Source organism: Ammospiza caudacuta, chromosome 20 (genome assembly GCF_027887145.1).
Source record: "Ammospiza caudacuta isolate bAmmCau1 chromosome 20, bAmmCau1.pri, whole genome shotgun sequence".
Taxonomy (NCBI): Eukaryota; Metazoa; Chordata; class Aves; order Passeriformes; family Passerellidae; genus Ammospiza; species Ammospiza caudacuta.
The window spans coordinates 2,467,906-2,483,585 of NC_080612.1; the positions used below are offsets into that span (position 1 = coordinate 2,467,906).

Here is a 15,680-nt window from a genome sequence, read left to right on the forward strand (position 1 = left end):
ATGGGCAGAGGGATGGAGCAGCTCTGCTGGGAGGAAAGGCTGGCACAGCTGGGAATGCTCACCTGGACAGGAGAAGCTTTGGGGTGACTGAATTGTGACCTTGCAGGGCCTGAAGGGAGCCTGCAGGAAACATGGAGAGGGACAAGGGATGGAGGGACAGGACACAGGGAATGGCTCCCACTGCCAGAGGGCAGGGTTAGGCGGGATATTGGGAATTGTTCCCTGTGAGGGTGGGCAGGCCCTGGCACAGGGTGCCCAGAGCAGCTGGGGCTGCCCCTGGATCCCTGGCAGTGCCCAAGGCCAGGCTGGGCAGGGCTGGGAACAGCCTGGGACAGTGGAAGGCACTGGATGGGCTTAAAAGTCCCTCCAAGCCAAACCATTCTGAGATTCCATGATTCCATCTGCTCTGAAGCAGACTGAGCCATCTTCCATCAGGGATCTTGCCCCTGTGTGGGAAATGCTCCCCACAAGGGCTCAGGTTTCCATCCTGTGCCATCCTGAGGAACTCTGTGGCTCCAGAGCCCACCAGGGGCTGGCTGTGCCCCTGCCCAGGTGTCACCTGGGTGCCCTCACCTGGGTGCCCCACCTCCCTTTGGTCACAGAGACCCTTCCCTGACCCAGGAAAGCACAAACCCAGTGCTCAGGAGATCCTGGGTGAAAGGAATGGGTTCAAGGAGAGCTCCAGGTGACAACAGGAACATTTAAGGACAGCCAGGGCTTGGGAATGCAGATGATGCTTTACTGGCCACATCACATCTCCTTCCAGCTTGTGGGGTGAAACTGTTATCCTGGGGAGTGGCAGCAGCAGGGATGGATGGAATGGGAATTAATCTGTTCCCACCATCTCTCCTGATCTCTTCTTCATTTCCATTTCTTTCAAAAATGGAAGCTTTATTAAAACAGCAGCACTTTTCTATGAAATGCAGAGGAATGACTGCCTGTGTATCTCAGCAGCAGAGAATCTTTTGAAAATCACTCAAGAGGCAAGGCTCAAACCAGATATTTAATAAGAATCACTTGGAGATCACTTCTTAAAGCAATTAACAGAAATAAGCAAGATGCAACAACGAGACCCAGATCTCAGATTTCTCCCGGGGTCACCCTGCAGTCACCAACGGTGTCAGGACAGAACAGCAGAGGCAATTCCCACTTTCCAGCCTGATTCTGCTCCTGCTCCCAGCGGTTTGGAAGCTGGAGCAGGGAGAAGGGGCCAACACCTCCCCGGGGCTCTGCCCAGCTGAGGGGCCTGGAGCCCAGGGTTCATCTCCACCTTCCCCTCCTGCTGCTGGCTCAGGGGCTGCTCTTCCTTCTGGGGCACGAAGGGAAGGCAGGGGTGAGCCTGAACGTCTCAAGGGATCCCAGGGCCCAGCAGCAGCAGCAGCTGGATCCTCGTGCTGTCCCTGGGTGTCTGTGCCACCTGGCAAGGGGACCTCAGTGGCACCAGGGGCTGGGGACAGGCAGGGACTGGACAGAGCCAGGGACTGGACAGACTCAGGCCCTCCTAACCAGGGGCTCAGCACAGCCAGGATGGAGCCCAGGAGCAGCCACACATCCCATCTGTGGGGCTAGGACCTCACCCCACCACTGTCACATGTGACAAAAGCCATCTGCTGCCACCCTGGGCACTGGAGCTGGGCTGGATCACAGCACAGGCAGCACCCAGGGGCTGTCTGGCTGCTGATCCTGACCCACACAGCCTCTCCCTGCAATATTTGCTCAGTTTAAGGGCGTTTTACCAGCTGGACCAGAGCTGTGGGGTCTCCCTCAGGGTGTCCTGGATCACCAGGAAATTGCTTCTCTTAGAAGGCAGCAACAAAGGCAGGGGGAGCTGGCTCATGCACCCACAGAGCTGTGGTAATTTTGGGTTTAGAAGTGCTCAAATTTATTACACAAAGGGATGATGCAACAGCGAAAAAGAGAGCAAAATTCTACATTGACTCTCTACTCTGCAGGTCAGGACAACTAAGAGGTTTTACTTCATTAAGGAAGGCAGGGGAAAAAAATCAGAGACAGCCCCAGTGGTTGAGGGAGCCTTGTAAAGCCTAAATGAACAATCAGTCCTAGGTGATGCTAGTTTGCTGTAGAAGGAACAATGAAATAGATCTGCTTCTGATCAATAAATTACTAAAACATCAGTTATAAACCTGCTGCATGGCATTGGAAATTCAGCTCGTTAAACATCCAGGGAGCTTCATCCTGATGCAAATGGAAGACAGGCATGAGTGCTCTGCAGCAAAGGACTCTGTGCACATCCCAGCTTGGGAAACATATTTACACATCCGTCTCATATATTAATCTATTTGAGTGCACCCTAGCCAGAGGGCAGCCACAAAGAGGATTATTCTGGGAGGAGGGCAGGAGATGGGTTGGTTTCTCCTCCCTGCTGAGCAAAGCCTGTGCCCACCCACGTGCAGCAATGCTGCAGGGTCCTGTTCCCCTTCTCCAGGCAGCCCCAAGCAGAGGACTCCCAGGTGGATTTGGCAGCCAAGAGTTGGTAGCCAGGATTATTATGAGCCAAAAATAAATCATGTGAGATCCCTCCACCAGAGCAACAAGCCTGAACTGGCCTCAGGACCAGGAATTTGAGCCAAGGCGGCATTTGCTGGGGCCTTGGCCTCCCTGCCTGTCCCTTTCCCAGCCCAGGAAGGGCTGCAGTGGCTCTGGGGGACCTTGGCCAGGCCTGAGCAGGCAGGACAGGGGTGTCCAAGGCTCAGGGGACATTCCTGCTGCCACCCAGAAGGGCAGGCAGACATCCCAGGGATCCCTTTGGGCTCTCCATGGAGGGAGGTGCTGGCTTGGCCAGCAGTGTGTGGGTGATGGAGAGGGGCAAGGGGAGCTCAGGGGTTTATTTCACTGCATTGTTTTGGGTAACTGCTGTGATTAGGGATTGGAAAGATCTCTGGGAGCTGCTGGGGTTGTTTTGCTTCTCCAAAATTCAGGGAAGGGAAAAGGGAACAAGGACCCAGCAAAACACCACATTCTTCAAACTCAGCTTCTTTAGGCTTTGGGAATATTTTCCTCTCCCAAGCTCCTCAGTTTCCACACTTGCCAGGCAGGTCTGTCCAGGCTCGTGGTGCAAACCTCCCCAGCCCTTTGGGAGAGCTTGGACTTGTGTGGGAAAGCAGAAATTCCCTGTCAGTAAATGCTGCCAGGCTGCTCCAGCAGGGAATGGGGCACCTCTTGGAGAGCTGGCCAGAGGGATCAGCAGTTCTGAGCCAGCCCCACACAGCTGGGATCAGCTGGGGGAGACTCACACGTGGTAAAAATAAAGCCACAAGTGCCCATCTGCCCCAGGTCCTGTCCCAGGAACAAGAAGAAAGCTCTGGTTGATATTCCATCCTATCCAAAGGAGTCCAGGTGGATCAGTCCCCTCAGTCGTGGCTCGAGTCAGACTCCCCAGACTCCTGCAGCCTCTACTTGATGAAGTTTTTAATTGTCCACCTCTGGCCCGTGCAGCTGCGGAGGATCAGGTCAATGCCAGCCATGCCCCTGTTCTCCACCTCCAGGCACCGGCCCGTGCCCTTATTCAGGATGGCTCCGTTCTGCACATGGGGAGATGGGAAAAGATAGAAAAAGGAAGATATTAATAGCCTGAATTCATTGCCTGGGAAACAAAGCAGGAACAGGAGGGCAGCCCTGGGCACTCTGGAAGGGGCACATAGCTGGCTGGGAAGGCAATGCAAACAATAAAATAATTCCCCAAAAAAATGGAGTGACCATCCCCTGTCCCTGACAGCAACCAAAGGACTCCTACAACCTTTAAATCCCAGAGCTGCTGGGAACTGGGACCCTTCTGGAAAAGCTGCATCATTGTCCTGGGCTGTGAGATGTGTGTGTGTTCTATCCGTGTCTGTCAGAGCTGGGGCAGCTCTCTGCTGTCCTTGGGGCAGTTGTTTCTTTATCTCTCCCACACCAACCCTCCCTCCAGCAGATCTCTGCTGTCCATGGCCACTGAGTGTCCCTGCAGGGCTGATCCAATGCCAGCATCCCATGGGGAGATGCTCCGCCCAGGGGAGGAGCCAAGCATTCCTGCCTGGATCCAATCTGAGCCTGGCACAGCACAGCAGCCTTTGCCCCCTGCACTGCCAGAGGAGCAGCTTTCTGCTGCCCTGCATGGCCAGAGGGAGCCCAGGCCCATCTGCAGCAGCCCTGGAGCTGCAGAGGAAAACTCCCCCCTTGTGCAGGATCCCTGCTGCAGCAGAGCCACAGCTGGCACTGCAGGAGGGCTGAGCCCCCTGGGATGGGGCTGGGACACCTCCCTGACACACAGGGGCAGGGACTGCTCTCACTCTGGCTGTGGTGCTTTGTATTACTGCATTTTAATTTTTATTTTTCCTATTAAAGAACTGTTATTTCTAGTCCCATATCTTTGCCTGAGAACCCTTAATTTCAAAATTATAATAATTCAGAGGGAGGGGGTTTGCATTTTCCATTTCAAGGGAGGCTCCTGCCTTTCTTAGCAGACACCTGGCTTTTCAAACCCAGACAGTTATTTACACTCTGCTTTGGGACAAAAGTGTTATTTACAGTTATTTACACTCTGCTTGGGACAAAATGAATTTCACTCTTCATCCACAAGAAACAAAGGAATCTGGAAGTCACTGGCAGATCAGACATAACCAGATCCACTTTTCTGCTACCAGGAAGGAAAACTTTGATTAGAAATTGTCCCAAAATGCTGCCCTGATACCTCTGCCCCAGGAATTTGCTGTTCATTTCCCCTTTGTCCCACCCCATCCCAGGGGCTGTGTCCCAGCCAAGCCTTAAGAAACAGCAGAGGTGTGGCCACATTTCTCCTCACAGAGAAAAGCAAGGCACAGCTTCCCAAGGATATTTCTGGGAATGTCAGTGAGGAACCTTAGAGAGAGAAAAACCAATTCTTATCTCAATTGCTGCTCCTGTGTTGTCCACAAGTGGAATGCACTGTGGAAAATTGTTCACCTAAAGGGAATTGGTAATTGGAGTCTGGTGTGAGTGTTGTGATTCACTGACCAATTGGATCCAGGTCTGAGTGTGGGGACTGTGGACTGAGGGTCACGAGAGGAGTGCAGTTGAGTTGGGTGTTTGTGCAGTTTCAGTTTAGATTTAGTGCAATATAATACAGAATAATATAATAATTATTATATCAGTATATAATACATATTATATATTAATATATTATACTATTATTAGATGTAATACAATATATTACATATATTATATATAATTATAAAATATAATGTAATATATATATTATAATATATATTATATACTCTCCATAATAGAATAATAATAAAAATCATAATAATATTAAATAATATAATAGTAACATAATAATAAAATAAAAATATAATAAAATAATATTTTATTGTATTACTCTATATTAATAGAGTAATATAATAAAATTATTATTTTATTATATTACCCTAATATTTTTATTAGAGTAATTTATTTTATTCTTAATTTTACTTATTATAAATAATAAAAAAGTAAAAGCAATAATAAATTAAATAAGTAAAATTAAATAAATATAAGTAAAATTAAATAATAAGTAAAATGAAACAATAATAAGTAAAATTAATTAAGTAAATAATAAGAAAAATTAATAATAAATTAAATTAATAATATAATAAAAATTAATAGAGTAATATAATAAAACAATTAATTAGCTTTCTGATATCAGTGGAGTCAGATGCATCATTTCCTCCCCTCGCTGGGGGTCACCTGTTCCCACGCAGAGGTGGGCACACCCAGGGCAGCCCCAGACCCACCTGGATGAAGCTCCAGCGCTTGTGGAGGCTGCTCTTGACCTTGTCGCAGTCCAGCAGCTGCGGGAAGCGGCTCTTGCCCGTGTCCACCAGGCAGCGCGTGTCGGGCAGCAGCGTCGTGGTGCCCAGGGCCCCCAGGTGCAGGAAACCCTCCCGGGTGTACCGAGCCAGCTGGGGACACACAGAAATGCTGTCAGTGAATGCTCCAGGCTGCTCCAGCAGGGAATGTGGCACCTCTTGGAGAGCTGGCCACAGGGAACAGTAAGACCTCACTGTAGGATTGATGGGGGTAGGACGGTTGGGACGGACGGAGAGCAGAGATCTCTGCAGCCAGGTCAGGAACCTGGGGTTTATTGCAAAGGGCCTGGGGGCAGGGCCCTGCTGGGAGCTGCCAAACACAGCTCAGAGCAGGCCCCAGAGATGAGAGGGTAAGAGAGTAAAAGGGTTAAGAGCATGGAAAAGTAGGAGCTAAGAGATAAGAGGTAAGAGGGCGAGGTTCCCGTTATAATACCATAAATCTTCTTCTGTGTTGAATATTCTGATTCTCAGTAACCAATCTAGTACAAGATACAAATCCTATAGCATTTCCATACAGCCTATAAGAATCATTACATTACCATACAGTGTTACATTTTAAACCCTAAAAACTCCTCTTTGGGCCCCTTCTGCCAAGCTGTGGGGTCTGCTCTGAGCCTTGGGCCTGTCTGCAAGCAGAGGGTGTTGTTCCATCAAAAGGGGATCACCTTCAGCTGGCCACACCATTGTTTTCCAGTTGTTCAGTAACTGAGGTATCTCAAAGCTTGCTTTCATTTCAATCTCACTTATAGTTTCTATATTCTAAAAATCTTTTGCTAGACAATCATATTTGTAAGGCTTTCCTGTTTCATCTTCCCCAACATCTCATATCCTTCAAACACAGCTCCTTTAGCATATGGGAACATTCTCTTCTCCCAAGCTCCTCAGTTTCCACACTTGCCAGGCAGGTCTGTCCAGGCTTGTGGTGCAAACCTCCCCAGCCCTTTGGGAGAGCTTGGACTTGTGTGGGAAAGCAGAAATTCCCTGTCAGTAAATTCCCTGCCAGGCTGCTCCAGCAGGAAATAGGGCACCTCTTGGAGAGCTGGCCAGAGGGATCAGCAGTTCTGAGCCAGCCCCACACAGCTGGGATCAGCTGGGGGAGACTCGCACATGGTAAAAATAAAGCCACAAGTGCCCATCTGCCCCAGGTCCTGTCCCAGGAACAAGAAGAAAGCTCTAGTTGATATTCCATCCTTTCCAAAGGATTCCAGTCCCTCAGCACCCCAGAGCAGCAGCACAGAGGGCCAGGATAACCCAGATCCCCTGGGAACGTTCTGTGGGGATGCACAAGGAAACAAGAGCTGGAAGGAATAAAATCCAACTTTCTCCAGCCTTTTATCCCTGCTTGGGATTGGTTTTTGGAAGGAATAAAGCCCAACTTCCTCCAGCCTTTTATTCCTGCTGGGGTTTAGTTTTTTCCAGATGCAGGTGAGGAACTGAGACACAGGAAGGGGTAGGAATAATTGCAAGCCTTAAACCCCTCCTGGAGCAGACTCCTGCAGCCTCTGGATCACTGTGGGATGGGGCAATGGATGGTTTTCCCTGGATTCCAGCTGCAGCCCTGCTGGGTGAGGCAGCCCGGGCTGGGCTGGTGCCTCTGGGTGCCTGGCACAGCCTCCAGGGCTCCAGCCAGGCAGCAGCACCAGCCACAGGGGCAGGACTGTCACAGACATCTTTTTATCAAAAATCCTTTCCTCAGGAGTTTTTTTTTTCTCTGAGAAGCTGAGAAGCCTCAGGGACAAAATGTAAACATTGATTATCTGCTGCTGTGGAATGCAACAGGTGCATCTGTGATTGGTCTCATGGGGTTGTTTGTAATTGGGCCAATCACAGCCCAGCTGGCTTGGACTCTCTGAGCAACAAACCTTTGTTATCATTCTTTCCTTTCTATTCTTAGCTTAGCTAGCCTTCTGAGATGAAACCTTTTCTTCTATTCTTTTAGTATAGTTTTAATGTAATATATATCATAAAATAATAAATCAGCCTTCTGAAACATGGAGTCAGATCTTCATCTCTTCCCTCAACATAAGACCCCTGTGAACACGGTCACAAGAACTGGGATGGGAGCCTGGATCTGCCCTTGGGAAAGGCCCAGGATTGCAGCTACCTCAGACATTCCCATGGGATCCAACTGCCCAGGGCTGCCAGGGGCTGGCCAGGCTGGACAGGGCTGGGAGCAGCCTGGGACAGTGGGAGGTGTCCCTGTCATGGCAGGGGTGGCACTGGGTGGGCTTTAAGGTGCCTCCAATTCCGACCATTCTGCCAGGAGAGGCAGGATGGGAGCACTGGGCAGGGGTGATGCCCTTGGGGACACTGGGCACACAAAGGACTCCTCCATTTCAAGGAATGCCACCACGATATTTCCCTAAACACATTTAAATTCTGGAGTGAGGAGAAAGGAATGCCAGTGTCCTGCCTTTTATAGTTCAAGGGAAAGATCTCCACAGCTGCCTATTTAAATTATGGATCAGGCCATTATCCAGCAGACAAATAAGGAGGATTCAGCCCGTTAATTAACTGAGCATATCTGTGACCCAGATGCCAGGGAAGAGGCAGTAAATCCCACTGGGAGTTTGGGTTATCTGGGCTGTAATAATTAAACACTGAAATCAAGTTAAAACAATGTAACAGGGTCAGGCTGCAGCTCATGAGCCCAGACGCAGTCAGGGTGCCCAGATCCCTTGGGCTGGGCCTGGCTCTGCTCCCAGGGGCTGCTGGAGTCACACCAAAGTGAAAATGTTCTGTACCAGAGCAGGCCCCGAGCTCCTCACACCTCCCTGATGCTCATTCACCAGGTGCTCCCCACAGGAGGGGTCAGGGACAGCCCAAACTGTGACCACAGAGCCATGGAATGGGTTGGATTGGAAGGGACCTTAAATCCCAAACAGTGCCACCCCTGCCATGGCAGGGACACCTCCCACTGTCCCAGGTGCTCCCAGCCCTGTCCAGCCTGGCCTTGGGCACTGCCAGGGATCCAGGGGCAGCCCCAGCTGCTCTGGGCACCCTGTGCCAGGGCCTGCCCACCCTCACAGGGAACAATTCCTCATTCCCAATATCCCATCCATCCCTGCCCTCTGGCACTGGGAGCCATTCCCTGTGTCCTGTCCCTCCATCCCTTGTCCCCAGTCCCTCTCCAGCTCTCCTGGAGCCCCTTCAGGCCCTGGCAGGGGCTCTGAGCTCTCCCTGGAGCTTCTCCTGTCCAGGTGAGCACCCCCAGCTATCCCAGCCTCTCCTCACAGAACAGGTTAATTCCAAGCCCTAATTCCTCTTTTGTTATTTACTCCTCTCCAGATTGATCCAGGGGCCCCAGCCCAGCCTAGAACAGGACAAGAAACAAAGGAAAGAACACAATGAAAAACAGTTTAGAACTATTCCAAGCCAAGCATTTCAAAGTGGCTCAAACTGAGGAGGTCTTTAACCCCTTCACCAGTCTGGGTGGCCCAAAGCCACATCCCCAGACAGAGGCACTGACAGCCCCAGCCCCTGGAACATCCTTCCATAAACCCTCATCCAGGTAACTGCACCTGGCCACTTCCCACCTCCAGCTGTCCCTGCGGGTAATCCCAGCATCACTGGGGCTGGAAAATCCCTCCCAGCCCATCCAGTCTCAGCTGTGTCCCATCCCCACAGTGTCCCCAGCCCAGAGCACTGAGTGCCACATCCAGCTCTTCCTTGGGCACCTCCAGGGATGGATGTCACAGACACGTTTTATGGAAAACCCTTTCCTTAGGAGTTTTCCTCCTGAGAAGCTGAGAAGCCTCAGGAACAAAATGCAAACAATGATTATCTGCTGCTGTGGAATGCAACAGGTGCATCTGGGATTGGTCCATGTTGGATGTTTGTAATTAATGGCCAATCACAATCAGCTGGCTTGGACAGAGAGCTGAGCCACAAACCTTTGTTATCATTCTTTCCTTTTCTGTTCTTAGCTAGCCTTCTGATGAAATCCTTTCTTCTATTCTTTTAGTATAGTTTTAATGTAATATATATCATAAAATAATAAATCAATCCTTCTGAAACATGGAGTCAGATCCTCGTCTCTTCCCTCGTCTTCAGACCCCTGTGAACACGGCCACAGATGGAGACTCTACTTCCAATGCCTGGCCACCCTTTCCATGGGGAAATTTCCCCCTAATCCCCCCTGAGCTGCCCTGGCCCAGCCTGAGGCCGTTCCCTCTGCTCCTGTCCCTGTTCCCTGGAGCACAGCCCGACCCCCCGGCTGTGCCCTCCTGTCAGGAGCTGTGCAGAGCCACAAGGGCCCCCTGAGCCTCCTTTGCTCCAGGCTGAGCCCCTGCCCAGCTCCCTCAGCTGCCCCAGGGCTGGGGCTGATACCCCTGGCCAAGCTGCACCTCCAATCCATCTCCTGTGCTTGTGATTTCTGGCTGGCTGCATCTCAGGGATGGCAGAAAGTTAATTAGACATCCCAGCACCTGGGAAATAAAAGCCTTGATGACCTTCATTGACTCTATTGGAAAATAATTTCGGGTTGTTTAGCTTCCCTTCTGCTCTGAGCAGAACATCAATTAGCAGCCATCAGTAAAATGTTCAGGATTTGCCTTTTACCACAATTTAATCTGATTAAAGGGTGCTGTTTGGTCACCCCTGCTCCTGCCGTGTCCCCCATGAGCTCAGTATTGATGGCTTTGTCCTCAACTTCTGCTGCTTAAATGGGCAAAACATATTTTATCCTATAATTAAATGAAATGCTCTGCTGGGTGAACATTATCTTAAGTTTTATAGCATTATAGTGCTTTCTATCACCTCAATATATCACCATAGCTGTGTCACTGCAATGAGCTATGGCTGCATTATTAGTGTAATACATCATTACAGCAAGGTGCTTCCATGAGGGATTGCCTCAAAGATGAAGCCATCAAGCAGGGAAAAAACCCATCAGCAGCCTCAATATAATTACAGGATAAAAGGATGATGATGGAGTCTCATCATTATTTGACCTGGAAGTGAATGGAAGCAGGGAGAATAGAAAGCTGAAGGGAAAAGAAGAGAAAAATCCCCAAAATTTTACTCAGTGAGGGATGAGTGAGTAAAGGCAAGATCTCAGTTGCATGCAGAGCATGAGAGAGTGGTTTGGGACGTGAACAACTCTAAAGGAGCTCAACAACTCACTGAGGGGTTTCATACACATACAAATAAATAAAAATTAAACATCTATATATATATATACAAACCAGAGTTCCCATTACTTCTAATTCCATCCCCAGCCATAAATTACAACCTGCAGCCCATTAATTAAACAGTTGTAGGGAAAGTCCAATTTCCTTCATGGTGCCACAAAGGCCATTTCAAAGCTTCTGCACTTGCTGATAGCTGCTGAAAAGCAGCATTTTCCAGGAGTTTCACTAATTGGATGTATCAGGAAACAAAGGAGCTGCCAAGAACTGGCTCTCAGCTGAAGAGGGAAGGGACAATGAGGACAGGGAAGACCAGGAAGGATGAAATGGGCAAGCTCCAGGCAGCCAGCAAAATCTGACTTCAGAACTTCAAGTAGGGAAAGAAAACATTAATAAGCTTCATCTCAATAACACTGAGGGAAAAATAAATAACCTGTTCTCAGCCACTCACCCTAAAGCCCAGGGTGAGCAGGCAATGGCAGCCCAATACAGTTTCTCACACAATAATGCACTTAGAGGCTCAAATTTCCAGCCACAAAGTGCAAAAGGCACTTGGTGCCATTTAAGAGAAAAATGGGGATTTTGAATAAGAGCAGGTTCTGTTTAGCAGGAACTGATCTCTGTTTCAGGCCAGGGTGACCCAAAGTGGAATTTCCTCCCAGCTCCTCCAGTCCCCAGCTCAGGTGAGCTCTGGGATCCCTCAGTCCAGCCTGACTGTGGAGTGCAAACAGGATTTTTATGTTTTCCCATTCCTTGAACTGCACATTTTTTAGCTGACAATGAACCTCCTCGAGCCTGCTGGGCCCCAGATGCTCCAAAACTTTTGGAAAGGCAAAAGGAGTGCTGGAAAACAAATTCCAGCCAAGTTGAAATGGCTCATTACCACAGCACTAATTGTTTTCTTTACCCCATTAGTGTGGGTTTATTCTGCCGGTGGAACAGAAGTAATCCCACAATGGGTTGGGTTGGAAAGGACCTTAAAGATCATTTTATTCCAGCCTTCCATCCAACTCCCATCCAACCTGGCCTTGGGAAGAAAGCTCTCAGATTGTGTCCATGATTACTGCTATTTACCTTTGTCTGGAAGATTTCATTTTAAACTACAAATTTCAATTTTTTTTTTGCTTCAAATTGCAAAAATCTCAACTTTCCAACATTTTCAATTTACAAAGGTTTCCAATTTCTTTCAAGGCTTTTCCTTGCAGATCTGGCAGGATGATGGGAATCCAGAAAACACTGCAGGAGCAGCTGGGAAAACCCCCTGTGAGACCTGTGTTATAGGAGCTTCTTCAAGTTAGGTCTCATAAGCTCTCAGAGGTCTATAACAACACTCAAGATAGCTCAGCTACCCTTGGAAGCATAAAAATCAGTAGGATAGCTTCTATTGCAGTGTTAAAAACAAAAATGTTCAATAAAAGGCAAAATAAAAAACAGAAAAATCAAGCTAGGTGCTAGAAGTTCTTGCTCTTAGTAAAACACCTTACAAAAGTGATTTGTTTCTTTATTCACTTCTTTTTCTAGTAAATTGCCTAAGCAAGATTTTTAGCTTCTGTCCAATTAGCTAACCTTAAGTTTGAGGTGAAATCCCCTAAGCCTATGAAGTGGCTTTTTCACCCAATCAAAAAGAGAAATTTCTGAGCTTTTTAAGGAGACAAAAGATAGTTTGATCACTCCCTCGACAAAAAGCACATTCCTACATGCCCAGGTGTTTTTAACCCTGGAGAGCAAAGGCAGTGCCAGCCTGTCCCAGATTGCAATGCAAGATGTTTTCCATCTGTATGGCAGATTGTCTTTTGTCAAATGGCCAGTTTGCCTTATCTCTCAATTTGTGTGACCACATTCACACCTCCCTCAGGAGGGGACATCTGTTGATAACAGCTATTGAATGTCCCTGCATGGCTGATAAGAACTACAGCATCCCATTGGGAGACGTGAGCCCAGAAGGAGGAGCGAAGCATTCCTACCCAGATATAATCTGGAGATTCTGGAACAGCAGCCAAGCATTCCTACCTGGATATAATCTGGAAGTTTTGAGAAACTAGCACACTGGTTTTTCCACTGGATTCCCCAGAGGAACAGCAGCTGCCTCTCCTTCCACTGGATCTTCAGAGGAAGAATCCATCCTTCTCTGCAGGATCCCTGCTGCAGCAGAACCACCCCTGACACTGCAGGAGGGCTGAGCCACAATTCCAATGGGACTGCTGCCAACCCTGACCCACAGGGTGTCAGGCTGCATTGTTTATTTTATCCTTCCCCCCCCCCCCCCCTTTCCCTATTAAAGAACTGTTATTTCCTGCTCCCATATTTTTGCCTGCGAGTCCCTTAATTTAAAATTTATAGCAATTCGGAGGGGTGGGGAGGGTTTACATTCTCCATCTCAGGGGAGACTCCTGCCTTCCTTAGCAGACTCCTGTCTTTCCAAACACAGACACAGCCTCACCTGGGGGCCCCAGCCATGGCACGGGTACAGGATCGCTGTGTGGTTCTCCTGCGGGCCCTGGTCCAGGCACACGTCCTTGGCCTTGTTGTTCCGCAGCTGCCAGGGGAAAAGGGACAGAGTTATGGCAGGAGAAGGGGCAGGGTTATGGCACAGAAGTTGACAGAATTGTGGCACAAAAATGGGCAGAATTATGGCAGAAAAAGGGCAGAGTTATGGCACAACAAGGGGCAGAGTTATGGCAGTAAAAGGGCAGAGTTATAGCAGAAAAAGGGCAGAATTATGGCAGGAAAAGGGCAGAGTTTTGGCACAAAAAGGGGCAGAGTTAAGGCATAAAGGGGGCAGAGTTATGGCACAGAAAGGGCAGAGAAAAGGCACCAAAATGGCAGAATTATGGCAGAAAAAGGGCAAAGTTATGGCACAAAAAGGGCAGAGTTAAGGCACAAAAATTGGCAGAATTATGGCAAAAAAATAGTCAGAGTTAAGGCATAAAAGGGGGAGAGTTAAGGCACAAAAATTTGGCAGAATTATTGCTGAAAAAGGGCAGAGATAAGGGACAAAAGTGGCAGAATTATGGCACAAAAAGGGCAGAGTTAAGGCACAGAAGGGGCAGAGTTAAGGCACAGAAGGGGCAGATTTAAGGCCCTCTCTGATCAGAGAGAAGCAGAAAATGGATGCTCAGCCCTCTCTACCCTCTCTGGCTCTCACTGCTGTGTCACCAGCAATAATCAGGCAAGGAAAACTTGCAGAGCACTGAACCTTTCTTTAAATCCAGGGCTAAGGATGTTGGTTTTGTGTCATAATCCCATTCCAAGGAGCAGCATCCCTGGTCACAGCTGGCTCTGTGTTTGGTCATGGGAGGTGGGGACAAACCCAGGTTTAGGCTGCCAGAAGTCAATGCAGAACCCCTCAGATTTCAGTGAAATCTCAAGAGTGCTTAACAAGGCAGGGAAAAAAGCCCAACTGGAACAAGGATCACCTTGGAATCATCACATCCTTGTTCCAGCTGGGCTTTTTTCCACCCAAAACCTTTCTGAAATTTCATTTTTATGAAAATATAATTTTTTTTGGGTGAGGTTTTAGCTTGAAGGCCTTAAGTAACTTAGATAACAAATCTTTCTTGAAATGAATAAAAATGAATAACCCATCTGGGGTGCCCAGGCTTTGAGGAGCCTGCTACAAGTGCCACCACTCCATCAATTCCACTACAGCAGAGTATTTGTTATTAGTTCCCATAAATGACTCTTTCTATATCCCCAGAATGGTTTCAAAGCCAGCAGAGATTGAATTAAGTCCCCTTATTTTATCTTGTCCTTAAGCTGCTGTGACAAGGCACTGAATCCTCCAGAGACCTTGTCAGGAATTAGGCTGAGTTCAAGTCTCAGGGTTTTAGAAGATGCCTGTGTATTAAAAATACAAATACAGCTGCTTAATCCATGGAGTCAATGGGAAATATGGGTAATTTCTGTCAATTCACTAAATGATGTATTAACATCTTTTACTTTATACAGTCTTCAAGATCAGCAACAAATCCCCAAACTGGTTTTTAGAAGAAACTGGGAGCAGATTTATGCAAATTTAGATAATTATACAGAAAAAGTCAGCTTTGATTCAGACTCCTCTCCTTTGAGGCTGTTTCTCATCAGGGAGTGTAAATATTAGCAGGCTGAGCTGAGGGACTAAATTACCTCTCCATAAGCAATGGTGTTGTTGTATCTCCTCATTTCTGGATAAACATGGTCCAGGTACCACTGGAAATTTTTACACTTCAGGCTCTTCCTCAAGGCTTTCCTCTCAGAAACATCCCCAATGTCAATCCCTGGATTCTGAAAAACAACAACAGGACATCATTGAATGGTCACACTTCCAAAAAAAGCTACAATGAAAGTATTTCCCTGAGCTTTGAGATCCTTTTCAAACTGCCTGGGAACTGCCCGTGGTTGAGTAATTCCAGGAATTCTGGGATGTCCAGGGCTGAAACCATCAGAAGGAAGATGTGGCTTCCAGAGGGGGACACCAAATTCTCTGCTGGGTTTTGAGGCCCCTTGCAATGGCCATGGGCTGATGCTGGACAGGCCCTCAGGGATAATTTACAAAAGAGGAGCCAAAGGGAGAAGAAAAGGTTTGGAGGAAGGTTGGGAGGTGCAGTGAAACTGGGGGAGTCTTCTCCCAATTCTCCTGGGTTTGGATCCATCTGATAAAGACTGATCTGTACTTTTAAACAAGGTATTTTTAAAATATTTCCCCTCCTGTTTGGGTTCTGAGGCTCAGGTTTAACAGCAAGTGGAT

The 15,680-nt window shown here is 48.2% G+C and overlaps 1 protein-coding gene across 1 annotated transcript in view; it reads right to left on the reverse strand.

Moving 5' to 3' along the window:
- Positions 1–990: 990 nt before the first annotated feature.
- GALNT17 (polypeptide N-acetylgalactosaminyltransferase 17) overlaps positions 991–15,680 on the reverse strand; it is a 244,427-nt gene continuing 229,737 nt past the window's right edge. Inside the window, exons 8-11 of the mRNA XM_058817710.1 lie at positions 15,080–15,217; positions 13,395–13,490; positions 5,751–5,918; positions 991–3,542 (exon numbers count right to left, since the gene is read on the reverse strand). Coding sequence (XP_058673693.1) covers positions 3,414–3,542; positions 5,751–5,918; positions 13,395–13,490; positions 15,080–15,217 — 531 coding nt within the window. The 3' untranslated portion in view covers positions 991–3,413. The remainder of the gene's footprint in view (positions 3,543–5,750; positions 5,919–13,394; positions 13,491–15,079; positions 15,218–15,680) is intronic.